Genomic DNA, 14,901 nt, shown 5'->3' with positions numbered 1-14,901 from the left:
ATCATTCTTGACTGCATGACTGCTCAGCAGCCAGAGGGAGCTTTCTAAAAAGTAAACCAATCACATCATCTCCTTGCTTAATGCCTTCCTGTGACTCCCTAGTGCTCTGACATGAAATCTAACTTCTCACCCTGGCCTAAAACGCTGAGAATGATCTGGCCCCTGCCCATCTCTCTGACCTCTCTTCTTCCAGTAGGGGACTGACCACATTCCAGCCATCGCCTTTTCCTAAATACTTCAGGCTTGTTCCCACCTCAGGACCACTGGCCTTGCTGTTTCCTCTGTCTGATAAGCTCTTCCCTCAAATCTTTGCCCAGCTGTCTCCTTTTCATCTGTTCAAGTCTTAACCCAAACGTCTCTCCTCAAAAAGGCCTTCTCTGACCACCTTAGTTAAAGTTGCCCCTCTATATGCCAGGCATTTTCTATTCCCTCACCCCCTTTTATGTTTCTGTATAGATCTTCTTGTTTTCCTTACGTAATCACTTACTTCCTTAATGCTCATATCCTCTACTGGAATATAAATCTCCAAAGGTCAGGGGCTGTGTTCCTACTATCAAGAACTGCACTGTCCACTGTGGTAGCCACCAGCCATAGGTAGCTATTTAAATTTAAATAAAAGTAAATAGAACTAAGAATTCAGTTCCTCGGGTACACTAGTCATATTTCAAGTGCTCAATAGCCACCTGTGGCTAGTAGCTACCATATTGGATAGTGCAGACAAAGAAAATTTCCAGCATTGAAGAACGTTCTGTTGGACAGCACTGCTCTAGAACCCAGCTAGGTAGTAAGTGTGCTGTAAAGGTATTTTTAATCTTCATCTTATGGGTGAGAAAAACATAGGCCAGAGAGATTGCCTTATTAACCCAAGGTCACACAGCCGGGAAGCAGCCTAGTAGGGATATGAACCCAGGATTGTTTTGCTCCAAAGCACATGCTACTCCCTTTAAGATCCAGCAGCCTCCTGGCTATTTAGAGAGGCACAGGGCTCTCCTGTACTCTTACACATTCTCCAAGGCTGAGCTTGTACCTAACTGAAGAAGTGTGGGGAGCTTCGTGTAAGGATTGTTGCCCAAGGCACTGAGGGATCCAGGGTCAGTCCTGACTCCATCTCGGTTCCTCCAGCTGTTCGACCCTTAGGAAGTCTCTGCCTCCCTGGGACTCAGCTGCACCTCTGTAAAATGAAGAAACCAATCCTGTGGTCTGAGGGGCAGAGATGGCAGGCAGGGGCCCTGGTGACTGGGTACACTCTTCAGATCCGGCCTGACTCTGAGGCAGGCCAGCCTGAGGAGTGGGTTGGGGGGTGGAAGTGCTTTGGTTGGCTTGACCTACAGTAGCAGCTCCTGCTTCTTGAACGCCTACAGATGAAAACGCTGAGGTTCAGAGGGGTAAAGTAACTCGGCCCAGGCTACATAGCCCGGGAACCGGTAGAATTGGGATTCGAAGCTGAGACTCTCCGATCCCATGTGCATGCCACGCAATCACTGTCGGGACCCACAGGAATCACAGGGAGGCGGTTACCACCGAAAGGTAGTGAGCTCCCCGTCTCTGGGGGGTGTGCAAGTCTGTGGCGGGCCACGCACGGAGCAGTGGCTGGTGCCCGGGCCGAGACCGCAGAGCCTCTCGCAGGCCCCCTTCCGCCTCCCGCGGCGGCCTCGGCCGAGGCGCGAGCGCGGCACCACCCGGGCGGGGCGGGGGTTGCTATTTCTGTCCGGTGGAGCGCAGCCCGCGCCGCGAGGCGGGGGAGGGGGCGCCCGCGCCGCCATATTCGCTCCCGCCGGCCAGCCCCGCGGCGCGCAGCCACCATGAGCACCGCCGCCTTCCACATCTCCAGCCTCCTGGAGAAGATGACGTCCAGCGACAAGGACTTCAGGTGCGCCCCGCTGCCGGCCCCCGCCTCTACGCCTCCCATTGAAACCCCGGCCTTCTTCGCCTCCCGCCCCGCCGGCCCATCCCCCACCAAAGTGCAGCCCCTGCCCCTCGGCCCGCGTTAAGCTCCACCCCTCCCGTGACCCCCGCCCCTGCCGCTCCAGCTCCCCTGCTCGCCGCGCCGCAGCCCTGCGCTCTCTACAGTCCCTGCTTGTCTCCCACCGTGCGCGTGTCGGCCCCTGCCGCCGTCCGCTCGTCCGAACCCAGCTCCTCCCCTCGGCATCCTTCCTCTGCCTTCTCTCTCCTCTGTGCCCAGCCCTCAGCTCTCCCCGCAGCCGATGCGCCCAGGCCTCCCATCTGAACCCGTGGTGAAGCCCTCGGCTCCTCCTTGGGGATCCCGGCGCCTGCCTCTTCTTCCCCGCATGGGAACCCAGCCCCTTCCCGGGCCCCCAACCCCGGGACCGACTTTTCCACAGCTACCCTCTGCACCCTCAGTTCCGCCCCCTTCGCCTCAGAGTCCGCCCCCCCCACCCCCGCCCCGGCCGCCTGCCTGCGCTTCAGGGGGGCACCTTCTCCCCTCCCCGCCATTCCCAGATTTGCTCTGACACAGCCTGAAAGAGGGGGCTGGGCTGAGTGGCTTGGCAGGCACAGGTAGGCGGTGGTTGGGGTAGGGGCTTTTAGCTTTTGGGTGCCACTCCCCTTCTCTTTGTTCCCCTTTCGCCGAACATCACTGAGCCACACCGGAACAGAGCTGGAAAGAATGGAGGAAACGTCTCTTCCAATCCCGTCTTCCTCAGGGGGAAACTGAGGCCCCCGGGGGTTGAAGGGATTGGCTCTGGTCACACAGCCGGTTCTGGACCCGGGGAACTGAAAGAAGGCCACAGAGACCAACATAGTCCACTTAGTGAACATTCTGTCACGTTATCCCCAGTTTACAGTTAGGGGAACGGAAGCTCAGGGTCACGAAGGGGACAGTTGAAGTCACAGAGCTATGAAGTGGAGGATATTGGGTCCAAATGCAGGTCAGTCTTAACACAGGGGCTGAGATCTTAGCGAGGCCGTCTGATCCAGCCCTCTGACGGGTGAGGAGATTGAGGCCCCACCTCCCCTGGTCTGATTCCTGCCTCCTGACACCCACTCCTCAGCACCCCTCAAGAGCCTCTAGTAGAGCTTTAGAACCACAGTGCTGGGTTCAGATCCTGCCCCCAACCACTTACTGGCTGTGTGACTGTGGACTTCTGAGCCTCAACTTCTGTTTCCATAAGATGGGATAATAATAGAATCCGCCTCAGAGAGTTGGTATGAGTTTTTGAAAAGAGTTAATACATGGGCAAGTGCTTAGATTAGTGGCTGGAACCAGATAGGTGCTTAATAAATTGACACTTATGATTCCGTGCACATCAGAAATCTGCCATCCCCTCTCCCCACTCTTTACTTGCAATCCCTCCCCCCCCTTTCATTTCTTCCCTTCACCTGGCTAGCTCCTACTCATTTGTCACCTCTGTGGGATGCCTCCTGACACCCAGGCAGGGTTGGGCACCTCCCCTGGGCTCCCACAGCACCTGTCCCACCCTATGTTTCTACCGCATCACTTCTAGCCCCGAGATACTCAGAACCCCTGCACCGGAACTGTGTGCTTCCTTTTTGCATCCCAGAGCCTGTTCTGGATACGCAGAAGGTGCTCAGTGAATGTTTTCTGGGTGCCAGGCTCCCTGCTGTGCTGTCCAGTGCAGTCTCATTCAGTCTACCCAGGCAGTCCAGAACAGTCCTTCCTGTTCTCCAGAGGTTCAGAGAGGTGAAGTGACTTGCCCATAGCCGGCTAGTGACCAAGGGGATTTGCACCCCCTGTCTCTTGGGCCCTGGGTCCAGTCTCCAGGAGAGGGGGTTGGCCTTGCCAACTAGAGCCTGAGAAGCCCTTTCAGCCTGCTCTGCCTGAGAACACTTAAAACCATCCCAAGCATATGAGAAAGGTGTCTATTTTTAAAGTCCAAATACCGGGAAGGCTGCGTCCGGTGACCAACTGTCCAGGTGCCCATGTGGCCGAGTGTTTCAGCTGAGTTGTCTCTCTGGAATGAAACTGAAACTGTGCCCTCTGGCTTCTGGAGGCAGGTGGTAACTGCAAGTGGGGGTCCCAGGCAGGGTCAAGGAAGCCCTTGATCCCTATTGTCCCCTTGTGGGCAGGAGGCTGCTCAGTTCTCACTCAGACTCCAGCAGCCAGATGGATAAACTGGGGGGTCTTGCAGGAATTCCTAAATCATTTTTCGAAAACACAGTAGTAATTGTTGAGGAGCCAGGAGACCTGACTGGTGTGCTGTCTCCTCCCAACTTGCTGTGTGACCTTGGGCAGATCGTGCAGCCCCTCCGAGCCTGGTTTCCTCATCTGACTCATGCTAAAAGCTGGTTGTCCTGTTGAAATCTCCCAAAGATGTTATGAGGTGAGGCAAAGAAAATTCTCTCTTCGTAGGTGGAAAACTGAGACTCAGGAGTCAGTTACCCAAGGTCACCTCGTTGATAAGTGGCAAGACCTATCTATTTACTTAAAGCCAAACTTCAGGGGCGCCTGCATGGCTTTGTCGGTTGAGCATCTGACTCTTGATTCCAGCTCAGGTCATGATCTCAGGGTTGTGGGATAGAGCCCTGTGCCAGGCTCTGTGCTTGGCTTGGAGTCCACTTGGGATTCTCTCTCCCTCTCCTTGTGCCCCTCCCTCACACATATACTCTCTCTAAAATAAACAAATCTAAAAAAAAAAGGCAAACTTCAGTGCTCAAACTCTTATCTACCAAACTATATGCTTTGCCATACATCCCCCACTGCCACCACCACGTACATATGCACAATACAGCTTTCTTTCTCTGAAAGCTGGTTATTTGCAGGAACTCGGGGGTGTCTGAAATGCTGAGGCATATCTCAGAAGAGTTGGTTTCTGAGTTTGGGTTCCCACACAGCTGCTTGGCTGTTAGGGGCTGGCTCTTTCCCTGCCTCCCCTCCTGCCCTCACCATACTTCCCAGGTCTTCTCTAGACCTGTTCTTTGCTGGGTCTGGAGTCCCAGGGATGAACTTGATGGACCCCCGTGAGTTCATATTCTAATGGGGAGACACACTGTTAACCAAGCTTGCAATGCAGTTTGAAGAGTGCTCTGATTAAGAATGCAGAGTGCTCTGAGAGAATCCTATCCAGGGGAACCAAGTGTGATTAGGGAGTGTGGGTTGGGGATAGGGCATGGGGGTCAGAGGAGTCATTTCTGAGGCTAGGACATTTGAGCTGGATCCTTGACAATTGAATAGTTCAACAGAGAAGAAAGAGGGGGCTAGGAGGCTCATCTTGGGCAAAGGAACACATTCCTTCAGTTGCCAGGCTGAGCTGGATCTCTGTGAACTGCAGCAGAAACACAGCTTAGAGACCCTGCCTACCATCTCAGAATGTCCCCTCAGCTAGGCAGACCTAGGAGTGTGCGTGCCTACCCCAGGCCTTGGCCTGGCTCAGATGCAAAGCTCCTTCAGCTTCCCTTGGCTGCTTCTCCTGCAATGACCTGGCCCAGAGGTGTGCACAGTCAGCCCTGCCACTCCCTCCCGGCCTCCAGCCCAGCCTCCTTCCTTCTTTCAGCAGCTTGAGGCTAATCCCAGCTGTTAAAAATAAGCAGCAGTGACATCGACAAGTGCCCTCCTGGTAACAGGGTGCTGTGGGTCTCCCCATGACATCAAGCAGCAGGTCTGAGCCTGCAAAGATGAGGCTGGGACCCTGACAGGAGGCTTGGGAGGAGCGGTAGGGCTCTTGCTGGTAGAGCAAGCTCAAGCCTAAAACAAGGCTGGTGTGAGGAGGCAGGGTGGTCTGGTGGGTCAGCAAAGGCTGGAGGCTTTCTCTGGGGCTGCCACTCTCTGGCCCTGAATTTGCCTCATCTCTCCTTGCTGCTCTGGCCTTCCCCTCCAGTGTCTCCTCACAAGTGCCTTCAAGACCCAGTGAACGGGTACAGTGGGCCTGGTGGGAACCTGGTCAACTGGAGATAGTATCCCACCTAATGAGGACAGCCATGCCTTGACCAGCCAGTTATTGTCACCAGGGGATGTTGGCCCAGTTGTATTCAAAGACTCTATTTTCGGGGCGCCTGTGTGGCTCAGTTGGTTAAGCGTCTGCCTTCAGCTCACGTCATGGGTCCTGAGGTCCTGGAATCGAGCCCCAGGTAGGGCTTACTGCTCAGCGGGGAGTCTGCTTCTCCCTCTGCCCCTCGCCCCTGCTTATGCTCTCTCTCTCAAATAAATAAATAAAATCTTAAAAAAAAACAAGACTGTTTTCAAGAGAATCTGGTAATTACAACTTTTCATCAACTCCCCCAGTTTCTAAATGTTGTTAAGTTTAATTTTTGAAAAACATCTGCAAGGAGGACACAGCTGAGGGCTGCCAGTTTAAGGCCACTGTGCCCTTTTAATCTCGGCAGGAACCATGATGCTCCTGCAGCTCTAGCTCATGGCCTTCCAGCTCAGACTCCCACTGCAGTTCTAATGCCCCGGGACACGGTATCAGGCCACATGGATCTGCCCACCTGCCACCCTGGGGTGGAGCCGTGGTTGGGGACTGGCCAGCTGTTGACATCAGTGTCTAAGATATGCTTGCAGCCCATCAGCATGGCCTAGGGCAGGAGTTCTCAGAGTGTGGTCCCTGCCCCTCAGGGACTTGTTAGAAATAAAGATTCCTGGGGCTCCTGGGTGGCTCAGACTGTTAAGGGTCTGCCTTTGGCTCAGGTCATGATACCAGGGTCCTGGGATTGAGTGCCCTGCCTCGGGCTCCCTGCTCAGCGGGCAGCCTGCTTCTCCCTCTCCCTCTGCTTGCGCTCTCTCTCTCAAATAAAATCTTTAAAAAAAAAAAAAAAGATGCAAATTCTTGGACTCCAGGTCAGACCTGATTCCAGAAACCTTGGGGGTGGGACCCACCAGTGTCTAACAGGCCCTGCAGGTGATTCTGATGCCAGCTACAGTTTGAGAACCACTGGTCTAAAGGCAGGGGCTTAGTGGGTTCTCTGAGGTGGAGGTGGGCAGGGCTAGCCCACTCCACCTGTCTGGTAGAGAGGTTTCTGTTCGACCTTCTAGCATGAATGAGGTGAATGACATAACATGCCATTAAAATAACGGCGGTGCTACTTACTGAGTGCTCACTGTGTGCTCAGTGCATCACATACATTATTTCATTTTAACTCCCATATAACCCCACAAGGCAGGTGCTGTTCTTATCCCCATTTTTCTGACAGATAAAGTAGGGCTCAGAGAGGTGAAGTGACTTGTCCAAGTTCGCATTTACATGAGTGGTAAAAGCAGGAGCCACCAAACTCAAAGCGCTCAGCATTTAGCCAGCGTGCCGCACCACTCCTAGTCTGCCACGATGTGGCAGTTGGTATCTCACCCATTGGTCTCCTGGTGGTGGCCCGACTGAGCCTCCAGCCCAGATAATCCACTTGCCCTTGAATCTTTGTATTGAGGTCTGCTTCTGGGGGAACTCTAAGAAACTTCCCAGAACACTGGGGCCCAGGAGCTGCTCAGTAGTCCTCCTCTGCTCTCCTGCCCAGGTTCATGGCCACCAGTGACCTGATGTTGGAGCTGCAGAAGGACTCCATCCAGCTGGACGAGGACAGCGAGCGCAAGGTGGTGAAGATGCTGCTCAGGCTGCTGGAGGACAAGAACGGTGAGGTGCAGAACCTGGCCGTCAAGTGGTGAGTGTTGGCCTTAGTGGGGACAGGGCAAGGCCAGGTGTGAGAGAGCCCCATGGGCCCCTGCCCCTTTGGGGTACAGTCTCTGAGAGAGTAGGTGCTGTGAGCACCCCCCTCAAACCCCAGGGGAGTTGGACAGTGCCTTGGTCTGGATTCCCCCAGAAATAGACCCAGTGACGGATTCAAGTGTGAGTTTATTTGGGAAGTGATCCCAGAAAACTCCAGTAGGGGAATAGGGAAGTGAGGTAGGGAAGGAAGAAAGCCAATAATGTGTGGAAGATCAAGCAAGTTACTTCTGTGGGCAAATGGAGCTTAACCCTACTGGGGGCCTTTGGGACACAGTGTAGGACATGCCCTGGGGAGTGTTCCACGCGTGGACTGTCAGTCTGGTTGAGTGCTGCTCCCGGGGTAGTGGGTAGCGTGGAGGGTTGACCCCGCCAGCCAGAGAAAGCCCTCAGGCGCAGATGCAGGTACTGGCAGCTGGAAGGTCACGCTGGCATGCAAAAGGAGTGAGGGCTGAAGGGTCAGGGGGGGCCCCAAAAGCCTTTGCCCTATGCACCCTGAGGTTGCAGTCCTGAGACCTTGGCCAGTTACCTTTAGAGCTAAAAAAACAAGATGAGGTATGTGCAGGGCACACGTGTGTGTGGGTGGGTGAAGGACTGAGGAACGGCAGGGGTCCACAGTCAACAGAGAATTGGGGCATTGCCTGTGGAACAGCACTCTGTGAGCTGGGCCCAGGCATTCTGTGCCGTCTTAATGAATTTCAACTTGATCCCAAGAGCAGAGGGACTCCAGTAGTTTTATGCAGGAACATGACATGGTCATGTTTGTAGTCTGGAAGCAGCTCTCTGGCCACGCGGTAGAGATAGGGTGGATGGTGGTTTCCCACCAGCAGAACCAATAGTATGGTAGTGTGTGTTCCAGTATGTGAATGCTCGGGCACCTTGACTGAAGGGATAATAAAGTCATTATTTCTCATGAAACCTACACTAAATGTAGGCTCACTTGTGGGTGCCGTGGTATTTGGCAGGTAGAAACAGGTGTGGATGTTGAGGACTCAGCTCCCACAAGCAGCACTGTGGTGCTGATTTTCTCCATTAGTGGTGAGATTTTCTGAAATGGCCAACATCTCCTGGTAGTTTTCCGGAAAACAAAGTACAGTCTTCCTTCAATTTACTGGGTAGTTATATTCTTGGGAAATTTAGAGCCTATTAAAATAGTATAAAAAGTGCTTTGTGTTTATATGTAAATTGAAATTAGATTTTGGACTCAGATAATTATGGAAAGGTTTTTTTCCTATGCAAATGCCCAGTGGGGTGTTAGAAACTCCAGCAGGACATGGAACATGTTTTGTTTTACAATATTGCCTTTCTCAGCCACGTGTACTACCCCCCCGCCCCCAAATAAAAGCCAAAAGTGACATCTCATTAGTTATGACCAAAAAAAGGCCCCCATAAATTTCCAGAACTCTCCTGAGGGCACTACACCCCAATCAGAACCTATAGGAGGCAGAAAGTGGGGGGAACCCCATGAGTACTTGGCTAGAAGAGTTGATGTCGAAAACCGTCAAAAGAGAGCCACGGTTTACAAACTGGTATGCATTGCGGTTCCCTGGGACCCTGGTTAAAGCTATGTATTCCCCAGCAGGGATTCGGACTCAGGAGCAGGAGGGGTGGAGGGAGGAGTCTGAGGTGGGCAGATGAGAAGGTAGCACCTGGGAATCTGCATTCGAATGCACACCCACATCCCAGAATTCATTTAGGTCAGAGGTTCTCAATCTTAACTGCATGTTAGAATCACCTAGGGAATTAAAAAACAAAACAAAACAAAAACAAACTCGCAATGTCCAGGCCACACCTGAAAACCAATGAACTCAGATTCCCTGGGGTTAGCACCCAGGTGACAGCTTTTTAAACGCCCCAGGTGATGGCAATGCACAGTTAAGGCTAAGAATTAATGTGTCTAGTACAGCTGTTTTTAAACTTTAATGTGGCTTCATATCACCTGGGGCCTTTGTTGAACTGCAGATGCTGGTTCAGTAGCTCTAGGGTAGGACCTGAGAGTCTGCATTTCTGACAAGTTCCAGGTGATGCTGGTGATGCTTCTGAAGCTGATCTGTGACTATGATCGGCAAAGCAAGGCTCTAAGGCAGAGGTTCTCAGAGTGTGGTCCCTGGACCACCAGTATCAGCATCCACTGAGAACTTGCTAGAAATTTAAATTCTCAGGCCCCACCTAGACCTCCTGAATCTGAAAATGTGGGGTGGGGTCCAGAAATCTGTTTTAACAAGTCCTCCAAGAGGATTCTGATAACATGCTCAAGTTTGAGAACCTCTTGGGCATTCCTTGGTTTCTAGCTGAGGTTACTGGGTTCAGGGGTTTGGCCATATACTGACATGCAAAACCCAGGAGGAGGTGCAGGTTTGGGAGGTGCCAGGAATGATGTTGGCAGAGCCAGAGGGTGCCTGTCTTTCTGGCAAAATAGGGAGTCCCCTGTCGATCTGGGGCCTTTTCCTCTGCACATGTGGCCCCATGGACCGGAGGGGGACCTAAGGAGCGGCATGACTCAGGCTGAGCCTGGGGTTTTTGGACACCCTCCTTCCCTCCCTGCTCAGCCTGGGTCCTCTGGTGGGCAAAGTGAAGGAGTACCAGGTGGAGACCATCGTGGATGCCCTCTGTGCCAACATGCGGTCAGATAAGGAGCAGCTCCGAGACATTGCTGGCATCGGCCTCAAGACTGTCCTGTCGGAGCTCCCCCCTGCAGCTACAGGTACCCAGGTCCCAGGGATTAGGCACTGTCATTATCTGTCCTACTTTATGATTAAAGAGACCGGGGCCCAGAGAGGTGAAGGTACTTACTAATGCCATCCAGCTAGTGAATGGCAGAGAATTCAGACCCAGCTTCTGTTTAAGTTCCTGGCTCTGTGTCAGGAATGCTTTAGCTGTCGGGAACAAAAATCTAACTAATGACAGTTTGAGGGAGTATGGGGTTGCTTTTCTGACAGAATTCTGGAGGGATCAGCCATCCCATTTTTGCAGCAATTCATTTAGCAGCTCAACTAGGACAGGGGTAAGGTCTCTGCCTCTTTTAAGAAAAGCACATGTTTCCTCAGAAGCCCTCAGAAGGCTTTGACCTATATCTCACTGGCCAGAACAGGGTCACTTGGCCCCTGCTAGCAGCAAGGGAGTCTAGGCAAGGAGCTTTCCCTGCCTCCCTAGTTAGCAGGTGGAAGGCAGAGGGGCCAGGTGTGGGGTGAGTCAGCCACCAATTCTTCAGCTTCCCTGGCTGTCCCCTTTAGTTCAGTCAGACTCTGGGTCAAACTTTGGACCACTCAAGGCCAGGGTCAGCTGGATTCTCGGGGATGTAGGCTCAGGAATATAACGAGAGCAAGGGCGGACCAGAGGTGGTGGCCAGCCCTGGGCCTCACTGTGCCATCTTTGTGCTCTGTGCAGGCTCTGGCCTGGCTACCAACGTGTGCCGGAAGATCACCGGCCAGCTCACCAGTGCCATCGCCCAGCAAGAGGATGTGGCTGTGCAGTTGGAAGCCCTGGACATCCTCTCTGACATGCTGAGCAGGTGGGGGCGGCCACCCTGAGCAAGGAGGACCGGGGAAGGGCAACATGGGGGCAGAGAGGGATTCAGATCCACAGAACCAGCACTTAAGTGCACACCAGGCTCTGTGCTTGGTGCTCCTTAAGTGTCCTAGCAGCCCTGCGAAGGAGAACTCCTCCATCGCAATTCTATAGTCTCTGAGCCCCGCCCAAGGTCACACTGTCAGTACCAAGGTAACAGTAAATGGCAGAACCTGGGGTTTGAATTCAGGTCTCTCCAAGCCTGGAAGCCTGTGTGTGTTCATCCTCTCCCTCATCCCCTTCTTTGTCTTTTTATTCTTTTGGGTTAATAGAGCTGGGCCTTTGTTTTAAATTACACTGTACATTTTAAAACTGTTTATTCATTCAACCTCCCAAGACTTGAACACCTACTCTGTGACCCAGAAAAATGTCAGATGTTGAACTGGTGCTGGGAATATGGAATTGGATGGGTCTTGGGCTCACAGATAACATAAACTAAGTGGATAAGAACAACAGTAAGGAAAAGAGCAGAGCCTTTAGGAGCTCATAGGAGGAGCTGGGGGTAGGGAACTTTCCTTGAGAGGGTCCTGCTAGCTGAGCCTTCAAGGATGGGCAGGACTTGGCCAGGATCGGTTGGGCATAAGGGGGACACTGGAGAGAGAGACTGCCCTCGGGTTCTGGGGGAGACAGTGTGAGGCTGGGGTGTAATGTGGAGAGGCTGGTGTGGAGAGATGAGGCTGAGGGCTGAGCAGGAGCTGCAGGGTGGGTGACTAAGGCTGACACTGAATGTGTGAGGAGTGGGGGTGGGGGTCAGGGCAGGGGTCAAGGAATGCCTTGTGCATATTTGTGTGTTTCAGACTTCTCTGCCATGTGCACGGTAGATGGCAGGGTTTGAATGGGCAGGGAGACTGGTTAGGAGGCTTCTGCAGGCAGGTGCACTCAGGTTGTATTTAGAAGATAGACTCCACAGGATTTGGGGTGGGTGAGGGGCAAAAACTCAGAGGTGACACCCAGGGGTCCGGCTTTACTGACTGGGGGGCACACACACAGGGCCATTGGCTGTGGTGGGGTGCACTCTGGGAACAGGAGCAGGTTGTGGGGAGGAAGGTGATGGGTTCATTTGAGGCATGTTGCATCAGAGGTGCCTGGGAGGCACCCACTCAACCAAAGACTCCATGAGGGCAGGCTCTAGGGCCAGTCTAATCTTATCCAAGCTTCCAGCACAGGCCCTGTGACATAGTAGGTGAACAAACAAATAAAGAAATGAAATCCAGGAGAGAGAGCTGGGCTGGACATGGGAGTGTGAGGCCAACGTGTTTGTGTAGAGTGAGAAAAGTCTCAGCATATGTATGGGACAGAAAATGCACAAGCCTGGTTTTGAAGGTGAAGACAGAGACTGCTAAGGTGGGTAGGGGGTTGCATTCTCCCTGTGCAGAAGCCATTCTCTAGTTTTGCCTCTTGCCTTAAGCCTAGAGCCCAGCTTATCCAAAGAGCACTGGGGAGCCACTGAAGGAGTTAGGCAGAGGATTGACCAGGTCAGAGGTAGACTTTAGACCACTGTGATCTCAGTGAAGGGGATGGATTGACAGGGTGTGTGTGTGTGTGTGTGTGTGTGTGTGTGTAGAGTGTGCCTAGGAGGCAAAGCCCAGACCGCCAGGAAATCAGCCCCACTGGAGTCCCCCACACTCCATTACCATCAAGCCTTCTCCCCAGGCTAGCAACCTGGACATCTGGATTCAAGTCCTGGCCTTGTATTTCTTGGCTGAGTGGTCTTGAGAAAGTCCCTTCCCCTCTCTGCTTTCTCTTGTGTTATAATAAATAAATGAATACTCCACACAGTTGCAGGGCGCCTTTCCATTTACCAAGGGTCATTGGGTTGTCATAATTCCGGGGAGGAGGCCTGGAGAGGATGGGGAGAGGAGGAGAGGTGCCTGGCCCAGGCTCCCCGCTGGGTGGGCCCCGTCCGACATCCCCTCCGACTCCCCAGGCTGGGCGCCCCTCTGGGTGCCTTCCACGCCAGCCTCCTGCACTGTCTGCTGCCGCAGCTGAGCAGCCCACGCCTGGCCGTGCGCAAGCGGGCTGTTGGGGCATTGGGCCACCTGGCGGCCGCCTGCAACACCGACCTCTTCGTGGAGCTCGCGGACCACCTGCTGGATCGGCTGCCCGGCCCGCGTGCACCCGCCAGCCCCGCCGCCATCCGCACTCTGATCCAATGTCTGGGTAGCGTCGGCCGGCAGGCAGGCCACCGCCTCGGTAAGGGGGTGGAGCCCCTCCGCAAGGGGCGGGGCCGAGGTGGGGAGGTGCTGCGGAGCCTGGGGTGGGCGGCCTCCTAGGTGAGGGAGCATGGCTGATGCAGGGAGGAGCTTGGGGGGGGCCCGAGCTGAGAGTAGGGGGCAAGGCATGAGTGTCAGCCACCTCCCAGGTAAGGGGGCGTGGCTGACGCCTGAAAGCGGGAGGCAGAGCTTGGGAGGCTGTGGGTGGGCCCTGAGCTCTTCGTGCTGCCACCAAACTTAAATACAGTATGTTCTATCTTCCTACTTTGGCAGATATAACAACCCAGAAGCCAGGTTTGAATTTTTAAAAATTTTTATTGGGGCATAATGTACATAAAATAAACTGTACTACTTAAAATGCACAGTTAAGTGTGTTTGACCTTTGCGTACAGCTGTGGAAGTACCGCAATCAATATGTAGAACATTTCCATCACCCCCCAAAAGTGCCCTTGTGCCCTTTTGCAGTCCATCCCTCCCCCTGCCCCACTCCAGGCAAGCACTGGTCAGCTTTCTGTCACCAGAGATGAATTTTATAGAAATGGAATCCTGCAGGTTTGAATTTATTTTCAAGCACCTCGGAGTTCTGGGCTAGAACAAGCCAGTATGGGCAGACTTGGCCACAGTCTGCCCCTCTTTCCCCTCTGGCTCTCTCACTGTAAGGGATTTTATGAACACACTCGGGGACCCCACCCCGAAGTCCATGCTCTGTCCGCATCCCCCCTCAAACAACAGCCACCGTTGGTCACTCTTGGGAGTATGAACCCACGAGGGAGCCTGAACAGGACCAGACTAGGTTCATGGTCAGTTGGGCAGGAAAATGGGGAAGTCTGTGACTGGAGAAGAGCTAGGATAGAACCCTTTAAAGCACCAAGAGGTGCCCCTGCCTGTTGCATAAGGGAGTACCTGCATTTCCATGTTTCCCATCCAGGGCTACAATCTAGTGCCAGAAAGATGAGGACATGAGTAAGTTTCAGCGACATGCTACTTTAGGGCCTGCCTTGCGCCAGGTGGAGCTCTTTATGTGCATCATGTCATTAATCCTCACCCAAATCTCTGCCTGGTAGGCATTGGAAGGATGAGTAGACTAGGTCAGAGAAGTGGTTGTGGTGTGCCCGAGGTCGTGTAGCTCACAGGTGGTGGAGACAAGGCTAGAACCTTGACATCTGCTTGACTCTGAAGCCACTGAGTGGAGTTTGCAGTGTTCAGGGCTGCAAGTGCAGGGACAGGTTGAGTGCTGTGGGCTGAGGGAGCCTGGGAAAGGGTCTGACCTGCCCTCAGTGACACACCCGGCCCTGTAGGCGCCCACCTGGACCGCCTGGTGCCCCTGGTGGAGGAGTTCTGCAACCTGGATGACGATGAGCTCCGGGAGTCCTGCCTCCAGGCCTTTGAGGCCTTCCTGAGGAAGTAGGTGCAGTGTGCGTGCCAGGAGACTGGGGCCCAGGGTTTCTTTGGGAAGTTGGCGGGGGTGGGGGCACGATGCTGGCTTCGAAGCA

General features: G+C 53.7%; 1 protein-coding gene across 4 annotated transcripts in view; it reads left to right on the top strand.

Annotated features, from left to right (window-relative positions):
- The first annotated feature begins 1,735 nt into the window (after positions 1–1,735).
- CAND2 (cullin associated and neddylation dissociated 2 (putative)) overlaps positions 1,736–14,901 on the top strand; it is a 33,240-nt gene continuing 20,074 nt past the window's right edge. For all 4 annotated transcript variants that reach the window (XR_003608907.2, XM_028101661.2, XM_028101660.2 and 1 more), the window contains exons 1-6: positions 1,736–1,870; positions 7,423–7,566; positions 10,178–10,332; positions 11,016–11,139; positions 13,123–13,388; positions 14,707–14,812. Coding sequence is in view for 3 of the 4 variants with exons in the window: in XM_028101661.2 (XP_027957462.2) it covers positions 1,803–1,870; positions 7,423–7,566; positions 10,178–10,332; positions 11,016–11,139; positions 13,123–13,388; positions 14,707–14,812 (863 nt within the window). In the remaining variant the exon portion in view is untranslated. The remainder of the gene's footprint in view (positions 1,871–7,422; positions 7,567–10,177; positions 10,333–11,015; positions 11,140–13,122; positions 13,389–14,706; positions 14,813–14,901) is intronic.

This window comes from Eumetopias jubatus, unplaced genomic scaffold (assembly GCF_037043125.1).
Source record: "Eumetopias jubatus isolate StellerSeaLion01/CBP00866 unplaced genomic scaffold, mEumJub1_p1.0 scaffold_1, whole genome shotgun sequence".
In the NCBI taxonomy this organism is placed as follows: domain Eukaryota; kingdom Metazoa; phylum Chordata; class Mammalia; order Carnivora; family Otariidae; genus Eumetopias; species Eumetopias jubatus.
The sequence above is the reverse complement of the archived record's forward strand: the minus strand, read 5'-3'. Positions and strand labels throughout refer to the sequence as shown.